The 26986-nt window shown below is 31.5% G+C and overlaps 3 protein-coding genes across 9 annotated transcripts; all 3 read right to left on the bottom strand.

The window, feature by feature from the left end:
* Positions 1–899: 899 nt before the first annotated feature.
* LOC113858401 (branched-chain amino acid aminotransferase 2, chloroplastic-like) lies at positions 900–11403 on the bottom strand. Its single transcript, XM_027491053.1, has 9 exons — positions 11184–11403; positions 10388–10565; positions 9438–9614; positions 9223–9354; positions 8453–8551; positions 4796–4912; positions 4205–4300; positions 1218–1330; positions 900–1017 (listed from the first exon to the last, which is right to left on the bottom strand). The coding sequence occupies exons 1-9, from the start codon at positions 11366–11368 to the stop codon at positions 900–902; spliced, it is 1215 nt and encodes a 404-aa protein (XP_027346854.1). The 5' UTR covers positions 11369–11403.
* A 3010-nt stretch (positions 11404–14413) lies between these two features.
* On the bottom strand, positions 14414–21235 carry LOC113857875 (protein CROWDED NUCLEI 4). 5 transcript variants are annotated; one of them, XR_003503312.1, is made up of 9 exons: positions 20845–21235; positions 19301–19510; positions 18939–19192; positions 18089–18359; positions 17906–17989; positions 15974–17811; positions 15503–15857; positions 15257–15356; positions 14414–15133 (listed from the first exon to the last, which is right to left on the bottom strand). XR_003503312.1 is itself a non-coding variant. In XM_027490124.1 (8 exons), exons 1-7 carry the CDS (start codon positions 21028–21030, stop codon positions 15509–15511), a joined length of 3192 nt encoding a protein of 1063 aa, XP_027345925.1. In that variant the 5' UTR covers positions 21031–21235; the 3' UTR covers positions 14505–15133; positions 15503–15508. The 5 variants fall into 5 exon arrangements, 1 of the variants encoding a protein (XP_027345925.1); XR_003503311.1 differs by having other exon boundaries at positions 14478–15133; positions 15257–15335; XR_003503313.1 differs by having other exon boundaries at positions 14562–15133; positions 15257–15335; positions 15503–15738.
* A 712-nt stretch (positions 21236–21947) lies between these two features.
* On the bottom strand, positions 21948–26587 carry LOC113858209 (lysosomal Pro-X carboxypeptidase). Of its 3 annotated transcripts, XM_027490729.1 has the most exons (10): positions 26150–26587; positions 25886–26072; positions 25461–25594; positions 25254–25366; positions 25018–25141; positions 24596–24745; positions 24320–24475; positions 23378–23457; positions 23213–23262; positions 22652–22947 (listed from the first exon to the last, which is right to left on the bottom strand). In XM_027490729.1, the coding sequence occupies exons 1-10, from the start codon at positions 26549–26551 to the stop codon at positions 22808–22810; spliced, it is 1536 nt and encodes a 511-aa protein (XP_027346530.1). In that variant the 5' UTR covers positions 26552–26587; the 3' UTR covers positions 22652–22807. The 3 variants fall into 3 exon arrangements, 2 of the variants coding, with proteins under 2 accessions (XP_027346529.1, XP_027346530.1); XM_027490728.1 differs by having other exon boundaries at positions 21948–23262; XR_003503340.1 differs by lacking the exons at positions 22652–22947; positions 23213–23262; positions 23378–23457 and adding an exon at positions 24113–24197 and having other exon boundaries at positions 24232–24475.
* Between the last annotated feature and the right edge of the window lie 399 nt (positions 26588–26986).

Below are 26986 nucleotides of genomic sequence, written 5' to 3'. Positions count from 1 at the left end.
ACTTGTGGCATAAGCACTTTGGACACATTTTCAAAATTAATCATGCAGTTATGGTTTATAATTATCTTAATTTAAAATTAAAAAATGTCTTTCCTTCCTTATCCTTCTAAAAACTCCCTATCAAATGTACTCGTAGATAAGTAAATTGTTATAATTACATGATGATTGAATAAATGGTAATAATTGATTAAATATTTGGTAATTACATTAGCATAATAACTTAAAATTAAATTGAAATATATCTAGATAGTCGTAAGAAGAAACTGAAGCTTCACGCTTAATTCTTTATAACTCTACTATATGATTTCTCTTTTTTTTCTCTTATCAATTTACTTCAATTTTTATTACTTTGAAGTCAAATACTCTATTTAATTGCATTATTTAACATTCAAAAAATATTACTAATGTGCTTTGTAAGCATTGTCTCTATGAGAACAATACTAAAACGGTTAAAAACATTTTCGTTTGTTATAATTGGCGTGTATACTTACCCATTGGTTGAAAACTTTTTAAAATGTTTAAAATCTATAATAGTTAGGTAAGTTGGATTGAAGATAGGTTAATTGGCCCAAAAAAATCATGAGTTAGGTTGATTTAGGACAGTTCAGGGTAACACGTGATAAATTTTAATATTAACTCAAATTTTGACGGTGCCTAACTTAATCTTAAAAGTTAGCTCATGCAATGACTTTTATAAACTCCACTTTAATTATATTTGTAGTTAATTTAAAATTTTAACAAGATCAAATACCATTTATGTGCTTATAGAGTCATACAATAATAATACACCCATTAAAGTAACTATCTATATAGTATCTCATTAGATACAAAAGTAAAACTAATTGAGTAAGGATTGTATGTGATTTTGGACTTGTAACCTATTGTTTACCTTTGAATACTTATTTAAGCTCAATAATCCACTTCATCTCATCTTTTATTAAACCCATTTGTAATTTTATAAGAATAGTATAAAGTTGTTGTGACATTGCTCGAATACCACCGTCCTTATATGATACCCTACAAAAATTAAAATAATTATATTAATTATCAATTCAATTTGTCATTTCTAGTATTCTAAACCAAAAAAATTTTCATTTGATGTTAACTCATCTCTAAGCATATTGTGCATTAAATGGGTTTATAATAAAATATATAATTGGTGAACTAATTGTTAATGCACTAAATAAAAATTATTTTTGATAATGATTAAAACTTACCTCCTGCCAAAATAAGTGACACTGCATACAGGTGATATAACTACAGCTGTCCCTGTGCAAAAGACCTCATCAGCTTCTAACAATTCATCCACTGAAATTAATTGTTCCTCAACCTACATAAATAGGTGGCACTTGAGAAAATGATAATATTAATAATAAATTTGTGTACTTACAATTGATACAAATAACAAGTCGCAAAGTGTAAGGTAACTTAATAATTTAAAGCAACATTATCTTTAAATAAAATAAAATAAAATCCTGTTATATTCGTAATTAGGAATCAAGATAAGAAACTTAAGAAACACCTAAAAATGTTGCGAAAGATTTGAAAGGTTTACAAATCTATTTTACATGGTTAGAAATTAAAAGATAATATTGTTACAAATTTTGTTAGTTGAGTGAGTTAATCTTATTTTCTTTAGATTATTTTGTTATCAATATTTGTTTGAGTTTTGTATAACTTCAAAATTTGACTTTATTAATCAAACATTATCTAAATATTCTCGTAAAAGAAAAGAAGAAGAAATAATCTAAATGATACAAATAAAAAAGGTGTCAAGAATTATATGTTATAAGTTTTTGACTTTATATTTTGTAGTACATGATAAATGCATAAGAGACATTAACATTAACATCTACAATATTGTAAGAAGATCTATATTCAAGTACAAACAAAAACACAGTATAATATTTTTATCTACAAGTTTGCTTAGATCATGGAATTCGGATTAAACATGGAACATCTTTAAGCAAGATATTTCACATTTTATGCTCCCAAGAGAAATTTGTATTTACCTTTCATCTAATAGGTCCACTAAAAACTTGGATTACTCCTTATATCTAAAAATTATCCAACACTAAAAAATGTGTACAACAACATTTTTTTTTAATAGAAAAAATCAAGATTTTTTACTTGCAATTTTTAAAGTCTAATCAAGCTTTATTACAATTAACATTTCTACACTCACTTGTAGTTTTATCAAATAGATAGTTTCTTTGTTTTTTTTTTTCTTAATCAATTCAAAGTTGTATTCGTTTATAATTGGATACATGAGATATAAATAGGTACAATACTAACAAATTCCTATGATTGTAACAAACTATACAAAAAATAAATTTCAAAATTATAAATAACAAAACTATCTAACACCAACTTGATTGATTTATCTCATCAACAGACAAAGTTATAATAATATATTTTATTTTTAAACTTTCAAATAAATTTTTTTCATCATATACATTATATTTGTAAATTACTAACATCCATTATGTTAAGCGAATCAACATTCTTATAAAGATTGTCATTATACTCGTTATCCTTTTTAAAGCACTAAAGTCGGTGATAAAGAAGATTGTCACTATTCAACAAAATTTTTTATGGAAAGATGTTAAGGATGAATCCAAAATTCCCTAGGTGAAATGGGAAACAGTTTGTAGACCGCAGAAGAATGATGACTTGGGCATTAAGAATGTGTAGTGGTTTAACTGGACGTTTCTTGGTAAATGGTTGTGGCGAGGTATTAATTGTTCTAATTTATCGTGGTTGAGGGTGTTGGAAGCTAGATATGGCAGACTAGCTTCTGTTATTCAGCGTCCATTAGTCTACAACAAATATTCTTTGTGGTGGCGTGATTTGCTAGAGAGTATTCATCAAGAAAATTCATGGTTAGATAGGAATGTGGGGCAAGTTTGCACACTCTTTTTTAGATAGATAAGTGGGTAGGTGGAGTACGGTTGTGTAAGGCATTTTCGTGATTGTTTGCAGTGGCGAGGAATGTTGAATTTTATGTATTGGAGAATAGTTTTTATGATGGCAATAGGTGGATTTGGGATGTTAGTTGGCGAAGATGACTATTTCAACATAAGAGTTCAAGCTTTAATCTTTTGTTAGAGCTTGTCGTTGGAGTTTCTATTAAAGTGCAACAGAAGATAAATGGGTATGGAAAGCAGATTCTTCAGGTTGTTATTCAGTGCAATCTGTGTATTCATGACTATTTGAACTTTTTAGTGGTCCTAATAGTGTAAATTAATGTACGACAGACGCCTTGCAAAGATTATGGAAAGGGACTGTCCTTTTTAAGTGTCTAGTATTTTCTTGACAATTGTTGTTGAATGCACTTCCTTGTAAAAGTTTGCTGATTGATCGTAGTGTTCAAATTGATGATATAACTTGTTGCTTCTATCATGATTTGGGAGAACTTCCAACTCATTTATTTTTAATGTGCTCAGTTTCATATCAAATCTAGTATTTTACAGCACGTTGGCTTGGATTCTCACTGGTTTTTTCTTCAGATTTATCGACTCACTTGCTTTCTTGGGTTAGTGTTGGTTGCAATAAAAGATGAGAGATGTGTTTATTAATTGTTTGGGTGAGTATAATGTGATCTTTGTGGTTACATAGAAATAGAATAATATTTTTCAATGGTGTTTTGGATGAGAAGGAAGTCATAGATTCTATTATTTTGAAGTCTTAAAAATGACTATCACTTGTTAGTAAGAGAGAAGCTATTTTGTTAGCAGATTGGTATCTGAACCCACGAAATTGCTTCTGTCTTAACTTTACATAAGTATGTTTCTAGTTTTATTTTTCTGAATAAGTATTAATTTTTTTCTCTATGTATATGGGTTTTGAGTTTCCCTTGAACTCTCTCTAATAATATATATTTTGCTTAACGAAAAAAAAAATTCTCATAAAAATTATTCCTTGTTATATATTTTTAAGTATTCTACATTGACAACTTCTTAAAATGTATATCTTACAACTAAGTCGTAATCTTCATAACTTAAAATATTAGGAAAATTAATTGGACAAGACAATATTTGAATTGTAGTATTATACATTAATTTCAACAAGGTATAAAATTTTTAACCATACCTTTCATTTATTACTCTCATTACTAAATTTTTGCAAATTGAATTTGAGAAGAGTAGCTTACTGAAAATTACAAAAATATCCATCAATCATATCTTAATAGAAATTTTATTACCTGAAATCCATGCATTCGTGCAATGCTAATTATACTTTTTCGAGTAATTCCAGGTAGGACAGTCTTGCTAACAATAGGACTTAAAATAACATTATCCTACAATAAAATGAAAAAAAAAAAGGCCAGAATAATGAAATAAGTACAAGTCAAGTATTATTCTAAAGCAATAAATATCATTCCAAATGACAATAATTTTGAAATTATGACTACAATGTTTCAAATAGTTTTATAAATAATATTAAAATTTTCATTTGAGAAGAGTAAAAATATGAGAGACAAATATAAGATAGTTAGAGGATTCTAATTAATAGTAGCAAATTTAGTTATAACTTGTGATCACAAAATACCAATTAATTGAAGAAAGTCACGTCATAGCTTCGCATGCATAACAATTAGTCCATAAAGCAAGTGGTGGGGCTTATTTAGAAAATTTGAAAATTTATAAAAATATGTAAGTAGACTAAAATCTATGATGATTATGATTAAGTTATTAATTTAACTACCTTTTATTAAATAAAGATAAAATGAGACAATTTTCTTTATGCATGTAAGCATAATATAAAATGCAAATTGATTCTTGATGCATAATACCTTAACAACAAAAATGTTACAAGACGAACACTCTTCCAAATATTTGTTGTACACACAATCCAAGTATAAAACATCAGAATAGCCATGGGCCTTTGCTGCAGATTGAGCTTTTAAAACCTACAAAAGGATAATTTTGTATAGACTAAACATAAAGAAAAAGGAAAACATTAAAAGCAAGGTAAAAAGCATTCAAGTCTATAAATAAAAATTTTAAAGATATCCACAAAGATTACTTATCCAATTGCAATTAAATAACTTTTATAAAGATAAGTTATGTCAATCTAAAGTTAGAATATTTCACGAGAAGACAAAATAGAAGACATTGTAGCATGAAAAAAAAATAGTTTTATCCGTTTTTTAGAAAATAATTAGAAAATAAAGGTTATGCTTATTGCTAAGTCAAAACGTTATGAGTTATTTTTGAAAATTAAGTCTAATTATGTAAAGAGTCAAATGATTACCATTATATTTTTACTTCATTTACGTGTAGTACTAATGGCAATGAGTAACAATTATGTCTAACAGTAAAAATGCTACTCTATATTTTATATAATTAAATAATCACTTTCATGTATCACGTATGATGAAAGTAATAGAAATTATCCTTTCTCTTTCTCTAACAAAAAGGTATATGTGCTTAAAGTTTGATCTAGAGAGTTAGGAAAAACATTTGAAAGCTGAGAGATAATAAGCAATGGCTTAATTAAATTTTAATTATTTCATTTTATTAGTAAAAATTATGATAAATATTTTTGTTGTGTGAAAATTTTTAAGTTCTTAAAATGTTTGAGAGGTTATAAAAAGCTTTATTACAACAATATGAAAGAGTTTATAACACACAAAACAGAAGGATCAAGCAAGACTTGACTTTATCCATCAACAATATGCAGAATTTTTGAATCTTGACATATGAAAGAATTTGACACTATTTTTAATTTTGTATATAAAGTGGTGATTTTCAACCAAATAAAGGGTTATAAAGAATAGGTAGAGAAAGTTCGTACAGTAAAAAAATATTTTTTGTTTTTTAAATACAAAATTTGATTACTTGATTTGTGCAATTGAATAATGAAAATATTTTTAAACTAAATGTTTGTGGGCCAACTAATGAATTTCCTTCAAGCCTATGAAAGAAAAAAGTTAAAAGAATAAAAGAAACTCTTAAAGTAGATATTTAAAACTAAAGTCTCTTGCAAAGAAAATAGAAGGAAATAAATATCTATGAGGATGTGGTCATCCTAGCCAACAAGAAAAGGAAGAAACTATGATGATTTTCACAATAGTAAAATAAGTAACAAATCTAGTAAAAGTGATTAAAAAAAAAGTGATAAGGGCAATAATGGTAAAAAAAATAATAAAAGAAAGTATAATAAATTAATGTAAAAGTTTTAATTGTCATGAACGTCATCTAATACTTGGAAGTTTAGAACAAATATTAAAGAGAAGATTAACTTATTTATGACATATAAAAAAATTAAAATTTATTATTAACGTTTAATAATAATGAAAAGAAAAAAATTCTCACAGTTTAGGGGAAAAAGATAGAAGAATATATTCTTTGGAGATTTTATATTTAAAAAAAAAATAGTTCTCATAAATTAATTATAAATGTTTATTATGTTTTAAAAAGTAAGATATTGAGTATGGAATAACTCGTTGAAAATGATATAAAATTTATATAAAAATTATTGTTTATGCCTTGGTTATTAAATTTCTAATTTGATCTTTCAAAGCAATTATGTTCAAAATGAAAAAAAATAAATATATTTATTTTGAAATAAAACTAATGATGTTAAATACTTGAAGGCTAACATAAAAGATGAATCATGAACACCTAAATTTTAGAGTTGTCAAGGTTATAGAAAATAAGAAGATGGCGAAAGGATATGTCTTCTATCAATTATTTCAATTAATTAAGTAAAGCATTTCACCTTAACACATATACAAGGAGAAGTTTTTCTAAAGAAAGTGACTCAAGACTAAAAAGATCTCTAACACTTGACATAATAAATGTGTATGACTTAATCACTTTCGTCCTCTGATAAAATATATAATTCTTATTCTTTATTTGTGATTTTAGTAAAAAAAAAAATTAAGCTTATTTTCTAAAACAAAGATTTGAAATATTTATAACTTTTAAAAAATTTAAATTTTAATGAAAAAAGTAATTGTGTGATCAAAGTCATAAAATATGATAGAGATAAAAATTTTATATTAAAAAATATAATGAATTTTGTAAGAATATGAGATTTGCATGGTTTCTAAATTGCATTAACAAATTAAAGTAACGTAGATAAAAAATAGAAATATTCATACTATGACAAGATGTAGTTTAAGAACTAAAAATATGTTTAAAAATTTTTAAATCAAAGTTGATTATTTTAGTATCGTATTGCTTGTTTTCAAGTATCAAACTACGAAAGATTAAGAGATAATCAAAGAATATGTTTATTGACTATGTACAAGATAAAAAGGCTATAAGATGTACTATTTAAATAATGCTAAGACTATTATAAGTTAAAATGAGACTGTGGTCGATAGTTTCCTTTAGAAAAATACATTCCTAAGAAATATATTTTCCTTTGACTAAGCTACATTTTTACTTTAAAGAGTCTAATCGTATATTTTTTGGACAAGTCAAAGAATTGGATAAGGAGATTTCTGTGGGATTGTTCATCTTTTGAAAAAAGTATTACAAAGGATTTCAAAATTAAAATGCATCTAGATCTTCAAGCTTTTAAGCTAAAAAGAACTAATTTTATTATGAAGCATATCAAAGAACACCATAATATGATTCGTAATTTACTTTCCAAACCAAGAAAATCAATATTTGTCATTATCTATTTTGCACCTTTTTCCTCACATCCTTATGACACTTCCTTTGCAAGATTTTGCTATTGTTAAAAAATATTTTTTTCTAAAAGTAAATCAGTTTTTCCAGTCCAGTTTAACTCAGAATTTGCGAGATCATGTCTTTTATTTCATGCCCAAAATGCTTGAACAAATTTCAAACCGAATACAACAATATTTTGTTAGAATGCTTTTATGTTTGTAATAATTTTATTATGATTGGTGTAGTTTGATTTTTAGCATCCTCTCTTGTCTATAAATGGAGAATGAGTTTATGTAATTAATTTGGTGTCCTTCTGAGTTATTTTCTTTTATAAATGTTGGTTTGCACAATCCTTACAATAGGATAATATTCATATGAAATATCATGATTACGAGAAAAATGCATGTGATTTGCTTAACAAGTATTTATGACATGCAAGGCTCTTGGTTAGACTGAATATCGGAGCTTAAAAGTCTCTATTGAAAAAAAGGATAAATTGTATAAATATCATAAACAAAGTAAACGTAGATCTTTGATCATGCAATCATATGTTATCCTTGTACATATACAAAAATCAATACTTTTCAATTCTCTCTCTCTCTCTCTCTCTCTCTCTCTCTCTATATATATATATATATATATATATATATATAAGTGAAGAGAGAGAAGAACAGTTTCTGATTTATATGGGAAAAAATTGAGGAAAACTTCGGTCTAAAAATAGCAGATCATATACATTTTAAGGTAAACAGAACATAGCAACTGGAAAGCAAATTTTAGCAGGCAAGAAAGAGAAAAGAGAAGGACATGCAAGGATAGCTTACTGCAGCATAGTTTCCTATGGTTTTTACACCTCCCGTGCCCCCAGGAGTCGCACGATGTAATTCATTCTCAACAACCAAATTGATTGCTGCCAAACCTTCCTGTCATGACAATGTTAACTATAAACTTTTGAAGGGTTATCGTAAGTATCTTTAAAAATGCAACAAAAATATACTAGACAAAGAAGAAAACCAATTTTTTTATGTAATAATAATAATAATAATACCAGAAATAATAAATTGCAAATGTAGAAAATAACTTATGCACACAGGATTATTTAGTCTGGTCTCGTTATGTTCTAGCAAAGGGTGGGATAAACTAGCTGTTAGTTTCTGGAGTTGAAATTTAGTTGCTGATCAATTAAATCATCATTGCAATCTATACAAGGATACTTTGTACTCAAATTAATTAAATCATGAGAAACACTTCTCTTCTATAATTCACACAACTCTCTTCTTTCTTTCAACCTTTCTCTTGCTTTTTCGTTTAATCTTTACTGCTCAGATACTTTACGTCCTAATGAATCAAAGAAATAAAAGAAAAACATTCTGGGACCCTATATGACTTCTACAAATTTTTCTTCACCTTTTCAAACTACAAACACGCTCATTATAAGTCACATTAACAAAACAATACATTTTTTTTCCTGATGTTACATCCATTTTTGTAATCTTCACAACTTCCTAAGTCATTATTTGTTAGTTACATCATGAAGAACGATAATATAAACATAAAAGTGCCATATTTCAAATAAGCAATAAATATCACATACCTTGAAATAGTTTCCAACAGGTGAAACATATATTAGAAAGGTGTACTCTGGAGCAGGTGCAACAGTGAGAATAGCTCCGCTTGCTATTAGCAATGGTCTGATATACAAGGAGCCTTGACCGTGAGGGGGAACCTAAAATAAATTTTTCACAAGTGAATCTGTATCCAGTACAACTATAACATTTTATATGGTAATGATAATGCTCTCTACACTACCCAACGTTTGTTAGCTAAAACAGTGGTTTTTATTGCTTCCACAAACTGCTCCACAGTTGGTGATGGCATGCACATTCGTTCTGCCCCCATCATCATCCTCATAGCATTTTCTTCTGGGCGAAAGAGAAGTATGTTCCCATCTTTATTACGGTAAGCTTTCAAACCTTCCAATAGTCCCTACGGTTGCCAAGAAGAGACAGACATTCTTTACTAAAAAAATATAGGATACAATTTACATGAAAAGGACACTCTAGTAACTAGACTTCAATTCTTGATCATTATTCGTGTTAGACCATGTTTGATTATTGCAACTTCACTAGCTTCTTAAGTTTTCCTTAATCCTTAGTCACAGCCAACTAAAGCAGAAAAATTAAATTACAAACATTCATTGAAGATGTGAATCAGAACTTCCTGCTTAGAATCACATCCAATGTGAGATCCTGGCAAACACAAACTTACGGATTTGAAGAAAGGTATTGTTAAAATGGATTGGAATTCTTCAAATTACTAGATTCAGATACATTAATACATTACATGCATGTGTGCATATATGTGTGTATGTATGTAAGTGTTATACAACTAAACCAAATCCTAATATCAGTCACCCCAGTTCTTTATTTTCTAAAATTAAAAAGCTCTGGTCCTTGTCCTGATGAAAGAGACATGCCACTTACACGTGAACATGTGCCACTATTGGTCTATTGCAAAATATAATAACAAGCAAAACACACAGAAACCACACTATCAGAACAACTAAAAGTATTTTCCTTCAACAGATTCAAATGTGAAGTAATAAAATACATCAAAAGTAAATCCACCAAGAGAATTATGAGAAAACATGAGTTCAAATGTTGAAATTAAAATTTTCTCGGCAAAAGCTTGTATTGGGAACTTGATACCTTAATTACGGATACATAGGATTTAGTATAAACATTCAATGATTTAATTACCTGCCCGTAATTCAAAACTCCAGCACAGGGGCTCAATTCAATGTTCCCAAAACGCATTAGTTCACCATTAGAGAAGCTTCCACCTTGTGGACACTTCATGATATACATATAATCAGTGGGTTGGAGACCAAATCCGAGGTTGTCCCACTCTACCTGAGCTAGTTCATTTGTTTCACTGCTGCATTCACAAAAGCATTGTGAGATACTAAATCAAGACAAATGCGTGAGTGGAAAGACAACTTAAAATAAATGAAAAGGATTTGGATGCTCTTCTCTTAAACAGGATATCATCACTTGACACTATCTTTTTAATAATATCTTTTCTTAGACAACATGACCATCTCATATCATAAAAAAGAAAGAAGAGAGCATTCAAATCTAAGTAAGTTTCCAACATGCAGAAGCAGGGTACATAACTTCAATATTTAAAGACCAGATCTTGCAAACCAGTACATGATGTTAGTTAAGAAATGGAAAATAAATTGTTAGTTAGAATTTAAATTAAAACATATTATAAATTACCAAAAAAAAAAAGTATTATTAATAATATTTTCTGACATTTTGTTCCTTAACTAATACAATGATTAGCATTTACCTCCAAGATAATTTATTTTTATTAATTAAAAAAAATTGCTTATTTCTTTTAAAACAAATAATTGTTCTCTAAAGTTGAGCTAAACCTCAAATATGAGGAAAACTCGGCAATGGTTACGAGATTTAAGACTATGATTTGGGACATATATCTGAAATTGTTTTGTGCTTCGGAGTCCTTAGAATAAAAGAAATAAAAAGGGACCTGTGGGCATGAGATGCAGTGCCGGCACATAGCCTGGGAGGTGAAGCAGTTCGCAGAACACGAAGAGAGGAAAGAGTGGCTTTGGGGAATGGCTTCAAGTTAGAGAAAAGAAGACACGTGTGGTGTGAGGGGAAGATCGTGCAACAATGTTGAATGCCTGGTCGGATATTGAGGCTGTTCTCCATTTCTATGTCTCTTCTTCAAGAATTATAGAACAGAGGAGGTTGTGCAGTTCACGTGTGTTTGTGTTCTCAATTCTACAATCTTCTCTGTTTCATTATCTTCTACTTGTATTGTAGCAGCCATTAGTGCTCAGCGATCGGTTCATTGAATGTTAATGCTTCATGACTCACACTCGTGTCATGCCTTTCTATTTTTTTATATGTTAACTCTATCCAATCTTAATTATTATTATTGCTAAATACTAAATAAAGAAATTTATTGAACAGGATATCTTATCCAAAAATAATCATGGCATCATTAACTATTAATCATTAATATAGACCATCCAAAGATGAATACTTATCATTCATGTCATAATCTTCGTGTTCTTATCAAATCATCTGAAATGAATAATAATTGTTCATATTTAATGAATGTTAGACTGTTGATCATTCAATTATTATTATTCGTACAAAACTGAAGTTCAGTGTTTATAATATTGGTACTGTTCTCTCCTTAGAACGAGGTTTTAACTTCATATATATCAAACGCACTAAATTTTAATACCCATTTTCCTTGTTTTTCACCGCTCTAAAATAAGTCATAATTATTCGTTGGGTAGTGACAGATTGATTATAATTGACCAACCAGCATCCAGATAATCATTTGACATCAAAAGTGAGTTTAACGTCGGGGTAAAATTAAACCAACGCAGTTTTTTTTTTTTGTAAAATTAGAATTATATATTTTAATAAAATTAACTTTTTAATCCAATAAACTTATTAGAATTAAGTATAAATTGAGTCTTACGTAGAATGGAATATGAGTAAGTTAAAGGTTTATAATGAGATAAATTCATGTATCCATGACCTTAAAATTTTAGAGTTACATTGTGATGTCTTACTCATTAAAAAACTTCCTACCTAATATTTCTTTAACCCAACAATGATATCAGAGCCGTTCTAAGGTGACAGACTCACATGAGTAGATGAACCGCGATCAAGAGAGTCGATGGTATGAACTCATGGTCAATGTGTGAAGCAGTACAAAAAGTATTGTTGAGTAGACGACAGCCCATGTAATATAAACCATGGATACTCGTGATGAAAAAAACTTTTGCTGTGGAGGAAGCTAAAGGAGGAGTGTTGGAATCAAGTGTGAATTAAGTCCCACATAAAATGGGATATGAGTAAGTTAGGAATTTATAAAAAAATAGACTCATGTACCTATGCCCTTAAGATTTTGAAGTTACATTATGCTGTCCTACTCATTGAAAGGCTTCTTACCTAATATTCCCTTAGCCCAACAAAATTATATGACTCTTAAATGGTCCTTGAAATTAACTTTCTTTTTTTTTTCTTATGTCATGGTATTAACTTTCTTCAGATTTCAGCAATTTTTTTTCTTTCACTTTATACCATTATACGTACATAAATTGTACACAGAGATAAGATTTTCTTTTTATTTCCTTGTTCATGTAGAAATTTTAAGATAAAATTAATTTTTATTTTTTTTATATATGAAAATTATAATAAATAAATTATTATACTAGTTGAGTAGTTCAAAGGTAAAATATATTATCAATAAAAGATATATTAAAAAATTACTAAATTTTAACAAAATAATTGACTTTATTGATTTATGTAAACTTTTTTTTCCTAAAAGATAAATAAAACAAAAGGTAGTATTATTTTGTCTTGTCCGGTAAACAAAAATAAGTCAAAAAAAAATTATAAAATGTAAAGGGAGCATTTGGTAGGAAAATTATTTCAAAATTTTCAAAAATCTTCAGTTAAAAATGTGAGATTTAAATATGAATATTTAAAAGAATATCTTCAGAAACTAACATTCTGAAGAAATTTTTTTTTTCTCTAAGTTTTTCAAGAAAACATTCCTACATATAGTGATAGATCTCAAAGTTTCATGATTTTTTTAATATAATATAAAGGCTTAATTGCACTTTTCATTCCTATATTTTAACATTTGTGTAATTTTGATCCACTTTTGAGCCTCTAGTTTTTTAATATTTAATTATTTTATGTATTTTTTTATTTATAAAATTACATAAATCATTGATATAATATTTTATAGTTATGACATTATTTGGAAAATACTAATATATCATTGATTTATGCATATTTATAAAGAAAAAAATATATAAAATAATAAAATAAATAAATATTTTATACATTTTATTTTTATGGCTAAATTTAAAAAATTGATTTATTAACTTATAAAAGTGTTTTAACAAGTCCCTATTTTTTTTGTCAAGAATGTTAACTCGTAACTTTTTTTAAAAAAATAAGACTTATTTAAAACATTTTTTAAGTTAAACTGAAATAAAAAAATAGAAAATTAAACCAAAATAAAATTAAGAGTTAGGGGACTAACTTACTAATTTAGCTTATTTTTATTTAAATATTTTATGCTTTTATTAAATTAATAAAATATGATATATTCATTACATCTTTATTAATTATTGGATAAAATTTTGGGATAGAGGACTTAATTTAATTGTTTTTTAAAAAAATAAAATAATTAAATGTAACCAATTAATACTAGAGAAACCAAAATTGCATGGATATCAAAGTATAAAAATTAAAAATACAATTAAGCCTAATATAAAAATATAATTACACATTTCAATTCTCTTAATCCTATAGATTATATTATATATTCATTTTGTCATCCACTTTTCAAAATCCCTATTGCTAACTCACTGTTATAATAAAAAAAATATTTAAAAATAATTTTAATTAAAACTTACCAAACTTAAGAAATTATAAATTAATTATTTCATAAACTTTTTATGTTGTCTTTAAATTTATTCTAATTGTATTTGGTATAAGCATTGTTTATATGTTATTATATATTGTAATCAACTCATTGTTACATTTAAACTTGATTAAATGTTATTTGTTATATTTTACAGTTAAAATATAAAATAAAATAACAGTTTCGTTAAAGTGTCGATAATAAATTCAAATAAAATATCTAAATACCATTAGAGTACGGAGATGGCTCAAGAATATATACCCAAATTAATTATTACTCGAACAGATAAGTGCATTAAGGCATGGTAATTTTATAAAATGAGTTGATAGGAAATATTAGGAAAACCCAATTTAAATCAAATCAATTGTTCCCATTGAATATGATGTCAATGTAAGTTAATTCTACTTTTAACCATCAATCTACAATAAAACGTGTTTTTCAAAAAGAAAGAAAGAAAGAAATCTTGTTTGATTTCTTTTTGTTTGCTTTGCATTACATTCAACGTGCGAACTCCTGAATACTAAGGCGGTGACTTGTTAAAGAATCCAACCTTCATCAGCACAATATCAAGCACATAATACTAAACAGGAACTTCAGATACATGGGATTCTGACTACCTTCATGTTTGTAGACGCAAAATTACTATTAATTGCTACACGATGACATTCAGCGCTGGGTCAAAAACTCAAATCTAGAGGGTTCCAAACGTCAAACAAAACCATACCAGAAAAACTCACTGAATCAGAAAACCAACATGTAAACTTTTGCCAGTAAAGAACCCTTGGCTGCATCTCACTTCTCTACTATTTTTCTTTGGCTTCATTCTTTTTGGCGCACGTAACATTCCTACTTTACGTACTATGATATCAACAGAGAATCCTCCCCCCCCCCCCAAATTGCAATTTGCAACCACATCCATGAAGCGCTAACACACAGCATACATCCCCTAGTTAACTCTACATACATACCCAGCTGCAAGTCACCAACAAATGAAGAGTCACTCCTTTGCCATCCTGCATTACAAGAGCACGAATCCGATCAACACAGTATATTTCAAGATGCGACATTTTCTTTAACAACGTCAACAGGAAATATGTTGAGAGGAATGTACGGCTAGCCAGTATTGACACACCCACCTCACACACTCCTAATATATACTTTGTCCTAACCACACGAATTATCAGTACCAATGCTCATATTCCTCATCTACAGTCCCTGGCATCAGTCAAACAATACCTGCATGAAGATCGAAGAACTGGGCAAAACTTAAGCAGAAAACAAAACAAAAGAAAGCAGTCTATAAATTGAAAACAACTAGACTGGAAAAAAAATACAAAAAAAAACTGCAGTATATAGAAGCGAAGTTAATTCTAAATCACTACCTAACACTAACAGTGCTCAGAAACTTGTCCATTGTTTCCTTTGGATATTTCTTCTGTGCTTCCCAATACACTAGAGGCACAAGGAAAAATATCTTCCTGTCTACTTTTAGCATTTGATTGATCAATTGTTTCTCCATGAAGATTGCATTGACCCACTCCCGATGTAGGATTCTGCAAATTATCTCTTGGTTCTTGATTTGGGATGATGAGAGCATCAACTTTCTCAGAAGTCACTTCTGATACATGAATAACCTTATCAATCATTACTACACGAGTTTCTTCAGTAATCCCTAGTGCTTGATTTGATGGCATTAACTTTGGGACATCTAACACATCTGATTGGGTTGATATCACACTGAAAACAAAATCAATAAGCAACTTTCTAAAAATACGCTGCAGCTAGACTACTTATGAATATTGATAAATAGGCTATATGTTCAAAAATAAATTGATTTGGTGGACAAGTTTTACCAGCAGGGAGGGCCCTGGTCTAAAGGATTCTCATTTGTTTGATCTTCTGCTCTTGATTTCTTATTTTGACCCAGATCTACAAGTGGATCACCAGCTTTGTTAGTCAAGTTCCCCCTGCCTCTTTTCCGCCTGCCCACGGGATGTTCATCCGAAAATAAGAGAGCAGTTTTTCCATTCACGTCTTTAGTCTCAGATTCAAATTCATTTGTTCTGTTAGCATTTTCATCACGAGAGGGTACTTCAACTATTACTTTAGGTTCCTCACAAGCAAATCCCATTTGCTGTCCCTTACTAAAATTACCAAGTGGTTTGTCAATTTCCAAGTTCTCTTGCCCATTGCTAATGTTACCTGAATCAGATACCAGAGGAGAATCTACTTTTCTCATGAGCTGCTTCTCAGGAGAATTTCTGAAAATCATTTCTCTGCATCGTTTTATCCATGAGAAACGAACAGGGCTAGGAGGAGAAACAACAGATGACTTCTGCACAGTTGGAGTATCATCAAACCCTTTGCTGATGTTATCACCAGCTTGTGTTCGAGTTTGATGCTTCAAGTTCTTCCTTGCAGAGATTTTCTTTCGGTTAGATTCCATATCAGATTTAAGCATTTCATTGATAGCAATGTCATCAGAAACAGCTTTCAAATCATTTAACTTTTTCAATTCTTCACTCTGGGCATAAATTTCAATTCTATCAGCATGCAACAGTTCTCTCTGTTTTTGTAGTTTATCTCTTTGAACCTCAAGTTCCTCAATACAGTTAGTCAGTTCAGTCCATTCCCTATTTCTCCGTTCACGATCCAAATTTATCTCAGCCCGCTCAGTTTGAAGCCTTTTCATCTCCATGGAGACCTGTTCCAACTCATTTGCTGCCTTCTCCTTAAGAGCATTAATGTAATGGAGTTCAGTGATCTTTTCTTCCTCAAAAACCTTTTCTCTTTCCTTCAAATAACTTTCCACTTCTTCACGTCTCTTCTCAATGAGGTTATTCAGCTCCTGCTTTTGCATCTCAATGTCCCGTAAGAAATCTGCTCGTTCTTTCTGCATCTTGCCAAACCATTCAGTATGTTCAAGTGCCATCTTGTTCATGAACTTTTCCCGTTCACTGGCAAGAAAGCCCAAATCTTGGGTGTACTGATTACGTAAATTTTCTTTCTCTCCTCTTAGCTGGTCACGCTCATTCTTAATAAAATTGGAAACTGCCTCCCTTTCCTTTGCTATGAATTCTGCTTCTTTCTGCAACTCTTCCTTTTTCTCATCAAGAAGCTCCCATTCAGCTTCAAACTTTGCCTTCTCAGCTTTCAGCTTATCTGCCTCAGTCAAAAGCTCCAACTTCTGAGATCTTACAAGATCAATCTCTTCCTTTAGCTTAACTTCCAAAATTGACAAGTCCCCTGTTTCACTTTTCATGGCCTCCAGTCTCTCTCTTTCAATATCAACTTGTTTTACTTTATTTTCCAGAGATGCCAAAGATTTCTGCAGATCATGCTTTGCTTGGTCAATATCATCTTTCTCCTTTTGCAGAAGGGCTTTGTTTAATTCATACTCCTTCTCAGTAGCACTCAACCTATGATCTTTTTCTTCAAGAGCACTTGACAAATGCACCAGATCCTTCTCCTTCTCACTCAATGTCCTTGACAGAACCTCCAATTCATGTTCCTTTTCCAGGATTTGATCCTCACGTTGTTTAAGATCAACCTCCTTCAATTCCCAAGCCCTTCTCTTCGCCTCAATTTCATTTTCAACCAATTTGCGCTGCATTTGTAGCTCAACTTCCAAATTATGTTTTTTGGTTCTTAATGTGGCTTCCTGACCAGCAATAACTTTCTGAGTTTCATCCTACATTTTCCATCAAACAGAAATAAAAGAATAATGAAATAGAGAAAAAGATCAGAAATTAAGATGAAAAATAAACAATGGTGAGAGAACATACAGATTCTCTATTAGAAAGTTTCACTTGAAATTCAAGTAACTCTTGCTCTTTCTTGTTCAGCTCTGTTCTCCATTTAGTAAGTTCCTGTTTTCACAACATAAATCCACACATGAACAAGAAAAAATTAATAAATACTTAATACCAGTTTCATCCTGAGCCAACAGAGAAATTTCAAATATGAACCTCTTCTCGTTGTGTTAAGGTTGCCTCCATCAGCTTTAGGGAGGTTTTCTTGTCATGGAGAGTTTCATGTTCCTTTTCAATTTTCACCTTTGTCTCCTCCAGCTCTTTTTGAAGACGATTTAATTCCTGAGCTCTAGTGAAAAGGTGATCCTCTCTCTGGTTGAGCAAGGCTTGTGATTGAAGTAATCTTTCCTGTTCTTGCTGCAAACCCTTTTGTCTTTCAGAAAGAGATTGCCTCTCAAGAATCATCTCCTTTTCTTTTTCATCACAACTGTAAGAGGGGATAGGGGGTGGGTGAGAGAGAGAGATCAACTTAATTTCTGGAAAAAATGGAGCTATCAAAATTTCAATCATTGCAGGGAGACTAAAATCACATACACACCATATGGAACTATTTAAAAAAAAAAAACTTCACATGTTCAGTTAATGTGTTGCAAAATGTTAAAAAACAAAAGTACATTAACTGTCAGATGCACAGCATCATTCATAACCTGGTCAATTGTATGATGTCGTACAAACAACAACCCAGCCTTACTACAATTGTACGATGTCATAAAATAAGTAATTATATTAAGTAGAAGAAAAATTAAGCCATAGAACCTGAAGCAATAAACAAAATTTGACCCATCAATTTCTTTCTCTTGAGGCTTTTCACATCATCTATAACTATGATATGTCTATAAGCATAAGAAATGCACAGGATTGATCAAAACCAGGTAACCAGCACAATGTTGAGTCACAACCTATTCTGAAGCTATGTGCTCGAGATTGCAAAAATGAATGAGGGAGATAGTAGCAAGTCAGCAGAAAAATCCAAACATGATTTATTATAAATATATAAGTAACATACTCTGACTTGAAAGATATGATTTGCCGCCTGAGGTTATCTTCACGTGCTTCAACATCACGAAGCTTTCGTTCTGCAACACTGTTATATCGGTTAGCCTCTGCCTGCAATGATTCTGCAGCACGCACCTTGGCTTCAGCCTCTGTAGACTTTTTCTGTGCTTCATCTGTTAGCTGCCATGCTTCAGCAAATTTACTATCAGCTGCAACCTTTGTTTCAGCACATTCAGTACGCATCTCGTGCAATGCCTTCTCAAGCTACAAAAAGCAATAAAAGATACTCTAGAAGTGTGAGCAAAACAAATATTTGCAAAAGCTAGCTTATATGGTTTTCAGGGGATGAGAAGAAACATTCAATAAACTTACACTTGCAATGCATGCGTCTTTGACGCCAACTGTCTTCTTCAAGCTTTCTTCGCGTTTCCTTGCTTCAGTTAATGCAGATTTATTCATGGCTGAATCATGTTTATGCATTAACTCAGATGATTCAGCCAAGGCCTTCACTTGCTCATATTTGGAAGACAATTCCTTTTTCTCCAATATGAGAAGGCCCATGTGGTGCTGATGATCATATAGCTACGAAAAAATACAGGTTAGATACAAAGTGAAAGAGGGAGAGGAATAATTAATTTTGCTAGCACTAACAGCAGGTAGGTTTAACTGTATCTTATAAAAATGAAATACCCCATAATTATTTTTGTAGACCGTTCACTTGAAAATGAAACTCAATTGATGAGGAAAGGAGTTCGTTTCTGTGATAATAAACTAGTTCCCAGTACCAGCAAATTAAGCATCAATTCAAATTTCTCATCTGCTCATGTAAGTGATGGACGTTAACCAACCAAGCAGAAAAATTAATGGAAAACTCTTCAAACGACAAAAAAAATACAATGCAAAAGAGCAGAAATTCAGCAATCAATTAAAGAAACCAAGTTTTGTAACTTGTGATATGCACCAGGAATCCAGGATATACAGTCACTGGAGGAACATAAAAAAGATGAAAGTAATATTAAGTTAGTGGACAACCAAATGATTTTTGGCCTAATTAACAGCCCGGAATGACAAGAACCTTTCTAAATTCTGGGGCTACAAATAGGACAGATTTAAAACTTCAATTTGTTGGTCTTTGACAGGCATACCTGTGAGACTAATCCCCTAGGCCAGAGGAGGTGCTTAGGTAAATCCCTCCGCAAAAGGGAGACTATATAGGATTTACATAGTCCACTGCCACGGGAATAAAACAATGGTAATTTAAAATTGAAATTTGATACACTGCACTCTCAACAAGAACAACTAAGCCTTATTCCACTAGGAACTGCACTCTCAATGTATCATAATTAAATCCAAACTAAAACCATAATACATCATATTCTATAAGAGGGAAAATGGCTGTGGATCCAGAGTTTCCCACCAATACACCAAAATTCCAAGCACTGACTTTTGCTTTTTATCCAATCACAACATTACCAGGTGCTAATTCACTACAAATTACGTTTAAGGAACACGAATACAGGATCTAACCACTAAGCCCATACTTATCAAGCAAGTTCATAGTTGGACTGAGCCAACGAAGCAGCAACAGAATAAACAAGATACCATATGAAGCTATATCGAACATCAGGCTCATCATTAAAGTATTCTTATAGAAGATAAGCCATCTCACAGATTATTAATGAATATTACTTAAATTATCCAACCACAATCAATATCAAAAAGCCAATCAATCTAAAATCCCCGACCATAACAGTTTACCTAACTAGTTGTGAGCATTCATTCACTCGCGTTTTACGCGATCAAGAAACTTGATTGCAATGCCTCTTCTGATTAACAGTTCCCCCAATTCAATTCACTCAGAAGCTCTCGAATCAAACAAATTGAAATTAAAAAAAAGAAAAAAGGAAATTACCAACCTCAGCTTCAAGCTTAGCGATATAAGAAACAAGCGCAGCCTTATCTTTGTGCTTAATTGATTCCTCGTCAAAGCCAGCGTCTTTGAGGCGCTTCCAGATCTGTTCATCGGTGAGAGGGCTTCTCAAAACCCTAGAACCAGGAGTAATAGACAAGGGTTTTGAAGAACGAGGAGTCGAAATCTCCATCTCCGACTCCGCGACCGGTTCTTCAAACTAAAACCTTTCGCTTCACTGATCGTTGCTCTGATTCTTAGAAACGTTTCTACAGAGTTCTCCGTTAACTTCTGCTTATTCTTTTCTTTCCCTTTGCTTTTGGGAATATGTGCGGTGCATTCGCGTCTTTGACAGATTGAAGGTAGAAAAGAAATGCACTTTACTACTCACACTGTATAGAGCTCCCAACTTTTCCTCCTGAAAGTGTTGCCAACGTGACGGATGTCAAACGACCCCGTTTTGACTTTTTTTAAATTGTAATTTTGGATTTTTTTAGATACATTCGAATTCTACAGGCGCCTTTTTACCTCAATCCATTGTCACCATCACCAACGAAAGGAAAGCGGAGATTCGCTATTTAAACTTCGATATTTTCTACCCAAAAAAATGACATTTTGTTTTTGGAGGAAGTATATTTTTATTTTAATCCTAAATCGTATTTTTATCGTCTTGTGTGTCAGTGAGTGAATAAATTAATATAATAACATCTCAGTCGATAGTATTTTGGCTTTATTTTGGTGACCGAAAGCCATCTTTTGACTTTGAGTTATTATAATAATATAGTAATACTCTAACTGGATAACTTCTCAAAATATTTCATGGGATTGATTTGTTTTTAAACTTTTTAAATTATCATAAGAAAATGAAATACAAAAAACTCACTAGCAATCATATTAATCATAAATTGACTTTAAACGATGTAACTGCCAATCATATACCAAAATTTTTATTATTTTTATCGGATATCTCTATATATAATTATAAAACAAATCCTTTGAGTTAGGATAGGCATTAAGTAAAATCTTTATAATAATAACTTGAAAATTCAAACCCTTAACATAAGTTTCTTTCTTTTTTATATTTTTGCTTCTTCTCTTTTTAATAAGGATGGCTATTGTTTTTGTATGAAATGGGCCTTACGCCTGAGGCCCAAAATTAAGAAAAAAAATGAGAAGGAAAGAAAAGCCACAAGCGAAACATATCCTCATTTGTTAACAAGAATAAGAACGTTCATTCTGGACGATTGATAGTCAAGAATCTGCTGGAACTTCATTCTCGTTCGTTCTTTATTTAGCCAAACTGTTGTTTGTCAGATAGTCAGTGCACACATTACTTCTCTGCCATGTGCCACCAAGAATATTATCCACTCTTTGTGAGGCCAAAATTTTGACCACCTAACTAGTTTGTTTTTTTTTAATGCTCTCCCAATAAGCTTGTTTAAGTGCAGATTAATCTGAAAAACGTTGCTTAGGAGGAAAGTGTTTATAATTTTTAAAATTTTGGATGCTCGTTTTACTTTAGTCTTAAGTTAAATAGGAATCTGAAAATACATTATTATACTTTGACACTCATTTTTATTTTAGTGGTGATTACATTTCTAGTTACAACCCAATCATATGAATTGGGAGTGAAAACATTTTAATTTTTAATTTGACATCTGAATTTTCTCGTTTTGTGAGTATAAACTATATAGTTATTACACCCTAATCAAGTTCATTACGTAGCTGCGGGACACGTTGGGTGATGCAATTCATGCCAGAGATACGCATAGTACCAACCCGTGGCTCAAACGTGGTAATATTCGGGTCTCTCCGTTGCACGCTTTTGTGTGTTTGTGTGTGTGTTGCCCCAGAACAATTACAATACAAACAAACGTAATTTGTTGGACCAAAAAAAAGACGTACTTTGTTGAGCTATGTACAGAACAGTGGTAAAGCATGCAGAGAGAAGTATAGGGTAAAAAATTGTATTACATATCGAATATAGCTTTATTTTTCTGGTAGTAGTCATTGATCCAACCTTCTATTAGCTTGATCTCAGTCTCCCTCTGCTCTACCAACCAATCAGGATCATTTAGAGTTGAAGCACGTAAATCTATGTGGTGCGCACCTGAGTTGATTTAAGAAAAAATGATTAACTTTTTCAATTAATGTAATGAAGTGCCTCGAGTTTTTTGGACCAAAATGGCAAAGGGGCACTCTGCAGTTTAAAGGTGTTAGAAAGAAGTCAAAAGGGATTATAATCAATAAGGCAAAATAGATGTAGATTATACCAATGCCATGTAGAAAAATACTAGTATTAATTTCAGACAAGAAAATAGACTTGGATCCATACGTTAGAATACTAACAAATTCAAAACAATCAAATTCTTTACCTTCTTCAGTGACAAGTGAAACAACGCTTTCAGATATATTCTGCAAAACGCTGCAACAGAAAGAATTGCATATCAGAATTTGACATCAACTGTCAAAGATAATCATTAGTTGGAAAAATATAAAACAAAATAGCCAACATCTTTACAGAATAATTTATATATCACCTGCCACCACTCCACGGATCCAAGAGGCCATTTGAGAAAATTATATTGCTTCCAAATTTCTTCAAGGTGGCATGGATATTCTTCAAAAAAGATGCCCAGGCACAAAGGAATAACGGGTTATAACAGCATAATTCATAATGCAGTTTTCAATTGAGCATGCTTTTGTACAATCTATCTAAATGGCATCGCCAAGGGAGAGGATCATTTATTTTAAAGCATCAACTATCTTTTTTTTTCATTTATTTTCTAGAAGGATAACTATGTTCATAAATAATAAGTGATTTTAGACAAAATTGATGTTGGCAAATCCATTTCTGTAATGGTGTCAAGCTAGTGTACCAAAAGGTGTGGTACAGTCACCACGTTAAATTTTTCTAGGTTAACATACCAGCATGCCTTGATACAATCTTTTGCGTCACAGTACATTTCGTTAGAGATAGAGGGATCACAATATATATTACTTGATAGCTGAAAGCCTGAAACGGCTGAAGCTAAAGAATAAGTCATTTTTCAACATTTACTCACAATTTACTTGGTCACCCAAAATCCCCCAGTCCATACTCCGTAGAATTATACCTTTTCCTGTTTTCTTCATTCAAATATTTCTGAGTCATATTGATTATCGAATCACCAAGCCCTCACAACTAGAAACTATCTTTGCTTTACCCTACTGCCTGATATAGCTTTTATTTTATTTTTTGGTAATGTAATGGGTGATATAGCTTATTTACATGCATAAATAATGTTTCATACATCTACTGGAAGAATACATTGAATTTATTCATTCAATCTATCAAGCATGTAAAATTGACCAAAATAACTATATTAGTAGACAGAGATCATCATGCACTTAACCAGAATATCGAATAATGAAGAATTCTTTGGGTCTTGAAAATAATGGAAATGTATGGAAGTCAGATTTATCTATAGTTACTCCCTTACATGTCCACCAAATTCTGTAGTAATCCATTTTGGCCTTGGCTTTACTCCGAAATTCTTGAAGCACTCCTCTTGGAAAGATGGATAATTATACTCGTATGGGGGAAACATGCTGGACTCCTCGCGGCTAGACATTGGCATAACCATCTCAGTGCAAGCCTACATCACCAATAAGAAAAGATATTTGTCAAGGCATGTCATATTATTAGGATTTAGGCCTCAAACACTTATCCAGCAAGTAACAAAAAGAAAAGGGAAAAACATTTAACTTTTGTAAACCTGCCAGTTCCAACCGCTCATGCCATGAGGATCATCATCCAGTTTAAAGCATTCAGCTTCTCCAGTATAATTGTAGTAGACATTCACTCCTTCATATATGCGCTCCAGAACACTAGTCCCAGTAGGACCCCTATCAATCCTTTTGCAAACCTATAAGAGAATAACATGTTGATTAGTATAGAGTACAAAAAGGACCTTCCCAGGCTTAGAATAACAAACTAATTTCTTTCCTGGTTACCAAGACCAAACATGTTTCTGAAAACATCCACTAGTTAACTTAGTTTCCTGGTAGCATCACAAAAGTCTACCAAGGAAATTTTGAAAATAAGATAACAGGAGTAAATTAGGAAAACACAACCGTCTTATACACAAGTTTGTACAAATAATAAGATGTCGATGTTATGTTACGAAACTAAACTAACCTCCCTGATGGGGTGTCCAGGCAAGGGCATCAAAAATTCAGAAGGATATGGGTAGTTCACCATTGCCAAATAACTATATGCAGACTCCAGCCAGTCATTTAGATCTCCAGTCCTCTTCAATTGCCTTCAATTAGTTTAACAGAATCAGCACAAGAAAAACAATAAAATATGAACTACACCATTCAAAAACATGTAATGGAGCACAGACACACATATTTCTTCGAAAAAAGCCTTACTGACATAAGTTGAAAGTTTTGGTCAAACGCTCAAGGCCGTTATTTGTTTGACCCGTAGATGTTATCTCATCCCATGACTGTTTTATATAGCTAAAGCAAGTGGAACTTTCACGCTATTGATACAAACAATAGAGTAAAACTGTAATTAGTATACTATTTACAACACGGACAAATACGACAAGAGCGAAGAGTAGCTCCCTCACTCACCCTGAAATCATTGGAAACAATGTCATAGAAAGTTTCTGGCGGCACAATGTCTTCAAATTGAAGAATTGGAGCCGATGAAGCCAGTGCTCCAATAGCAATATGTGGATACTTGAGTCTCATCCATGCTGCTAACACTGTATTTAAAAACAATGTTCAGAAACGATTATGAATATAAACCCACTATTTGGTTATCTTAAAAGAGTAACGTATTAACAACACACTCTTTAATTCACATTTTTATATTAAACAACATTTTAAAAAGTGATCACTTTACAAGACATGTATTTTGAGTTGTTAAAAAATAGATCAATGACAATAAATGTGTTGAAGAGTGTATTTAAAATAGTGTACTACTGACATTTCTTTTAGCTTAAATTATTAAAAGTATATAACATAGAGAAGCAAGCAAAGAGTGTGTTAATTACTTCCACCATATGATCCTCCAAACAACACAACGGGGCAATCCTTGGAGGAAAAATTTTGCTTCAGATCAATGAGCAGAACAGAAAAATCAGCAAGCGCTTGTTCAGCTGTAAGGTACGATAACGTAGTAGCATTCTTATACGCTTCCTCTCTACTCCCATACGGCATAGATTCGCCATAATATCGATGCTGCCAAACACACATATAGAAAGCAGTTACTTCACAATTATCTTAGAGCAGACCGCGGATACATTGAACACACTTACTTCTGGAAAAACCACCATAGCCCCGAATTGAGGGGCGATTTCCCAAACGAAGCCCGTGTTTTCGGCGAACCATACGATATCGCCTTCGTTGCCGCAGTAGAAGAAAATGGGGCCCATGCGGTGGGGACCCACCCAGTGTTCGGTGTTGATAAGGTACCGCTGCGGGAACGTGGGCAGCTCCGAAAAGCTGAAGTGGTCGAGGCGTTGTTGGAAGTATCTGGTTTCGTAGTGAAATTGCGGTTGCTGGAACTCAGAAGGTTTGGTTGATGCAGCTGCGAATTTGCCTAGGAATCGCGGAGCATGCTTCAACGCTAGTGGCTGCGCTGAATGAAAGACCACGATGATGGCAACTGTTACCAGCAGCGTGCTCAACCTCAACCCCAACAAACGCTGTCCTTCCATTCTTGCCGAACTTACTCGCTGAGCCAGTCAGGTGACACGACACTCGCATCGACTCGTTCGATTCCCAAATGCCATGTCAGGTGTGGGCTTTGGTTTGTTTTTGGGCCTTCTTGCTCCATTTCAGCCCAAAATCATTACGTAAATATTTAATACAAAATGATTCTGGACAAAACAAAAAAGCAAAACTGTTATTTATTTTTTATGTCTTATTTATTTAGATCAATTACCAGCTATGTGACAAAAAATACTTATACGTCGGCGATTCATTATTTGCATCTTTAATGTGAGAAAAAAAGTTGACCATTTTGATTAAATAAATAATTTTATTAGATATAAGTATTATATGGATAACTAATTAATAAAGATATTACAAAATTAAAATGTTTTATTTTTATCTAATATTTTTCATTATTATTTTTTTAAAATGAAAAAAAA

This window comes from Abrus precatorius, unplaced genomic scaffold (genome assembly GCF_003935025.1).
Source record: "Abrus precatorius isolate BTA unplaced genomic scaffold, Abrus_2018 Scaffold2, whole genome shotgun sequence".
In the NCBI taxonomy this organism is placed as follows: domain Eukaryota; kingdom Viridiplantae; phylum Streptophyta; class Magnoliopsida; order Fabales; family Fabaceae; genus Abrus; species Abrus precatorius.
The sequence above is the reverse complement of the archived record's forward strand: the minus strand, read 5'-3'. Positions and strand labels throughout refer to the sequence as shown.

Bases quoted from the DNA above. Each gene is read 5' to 3' on its own strand.
- LOC113858209 (XM_027490728.1), bottom strand. From the start codon at position 26,551: ATGGAAGGACAGCGTTTGTTGGGGTTGAGGTTGAGCACGCTGCTGGTA. The intron at 25,142-25,253 runs GTAAGGCTTTTT...AACTAATTGAAG, and splicing joins AAAACTTTCAACTTATGTCA to GCAATTGAAGAGGACTGGAG. The intron at 23,263-23,377 runs GTGATATATAAA...TTTCTGTTGCAG, and splicing joins GATCCGTGGAGTGGTGGCAG to CGTTTTGCAGAATATATCTG.
- LOC113858401 (XM_027491053.1), bottom strand. From the start codon at position 11,368: ATGGAGAACAGCCTCAATATCCGACCAGGCATTCAACATTGTTGCACG. The intron at 8,552-9,222 runs GTATGTGATATT...TTGTCATGACAG, and splicing joins CTGTTGGAAACTATTTCAAG to GAAGGTTTGGCAGCAATCAA. The intron at 1,018-1,217 runs GTAAGTTTTAAT...TAATTTTTGTAG, and splicing joins GTCACTTATTTTGGCAGGAG to GGTATCATATAAGGACGGTG.
- LOC113857875 (XM_027490124.1), bottom strand. From the start codon at position 21,030: ATGGAGATTTCGACTCCTCGTTCTTCAAAACCCTTGTCTATTACTCCT. The intron at 18,360-18,938 runs GTATGTTACTTA...CCCCTCTTACAG, and splicing joins ATCATATCTTTCAAGTCAGA to TTGTGATGAAAAAGAAAAGG. The intron at 15,858-15,973 runs GTAAAACTTGTC...TTTTGTTTTCAG, and splicing joins GACCAGGGCCCTCCCTGCTG to TGTGATATCAACCCAATCAG.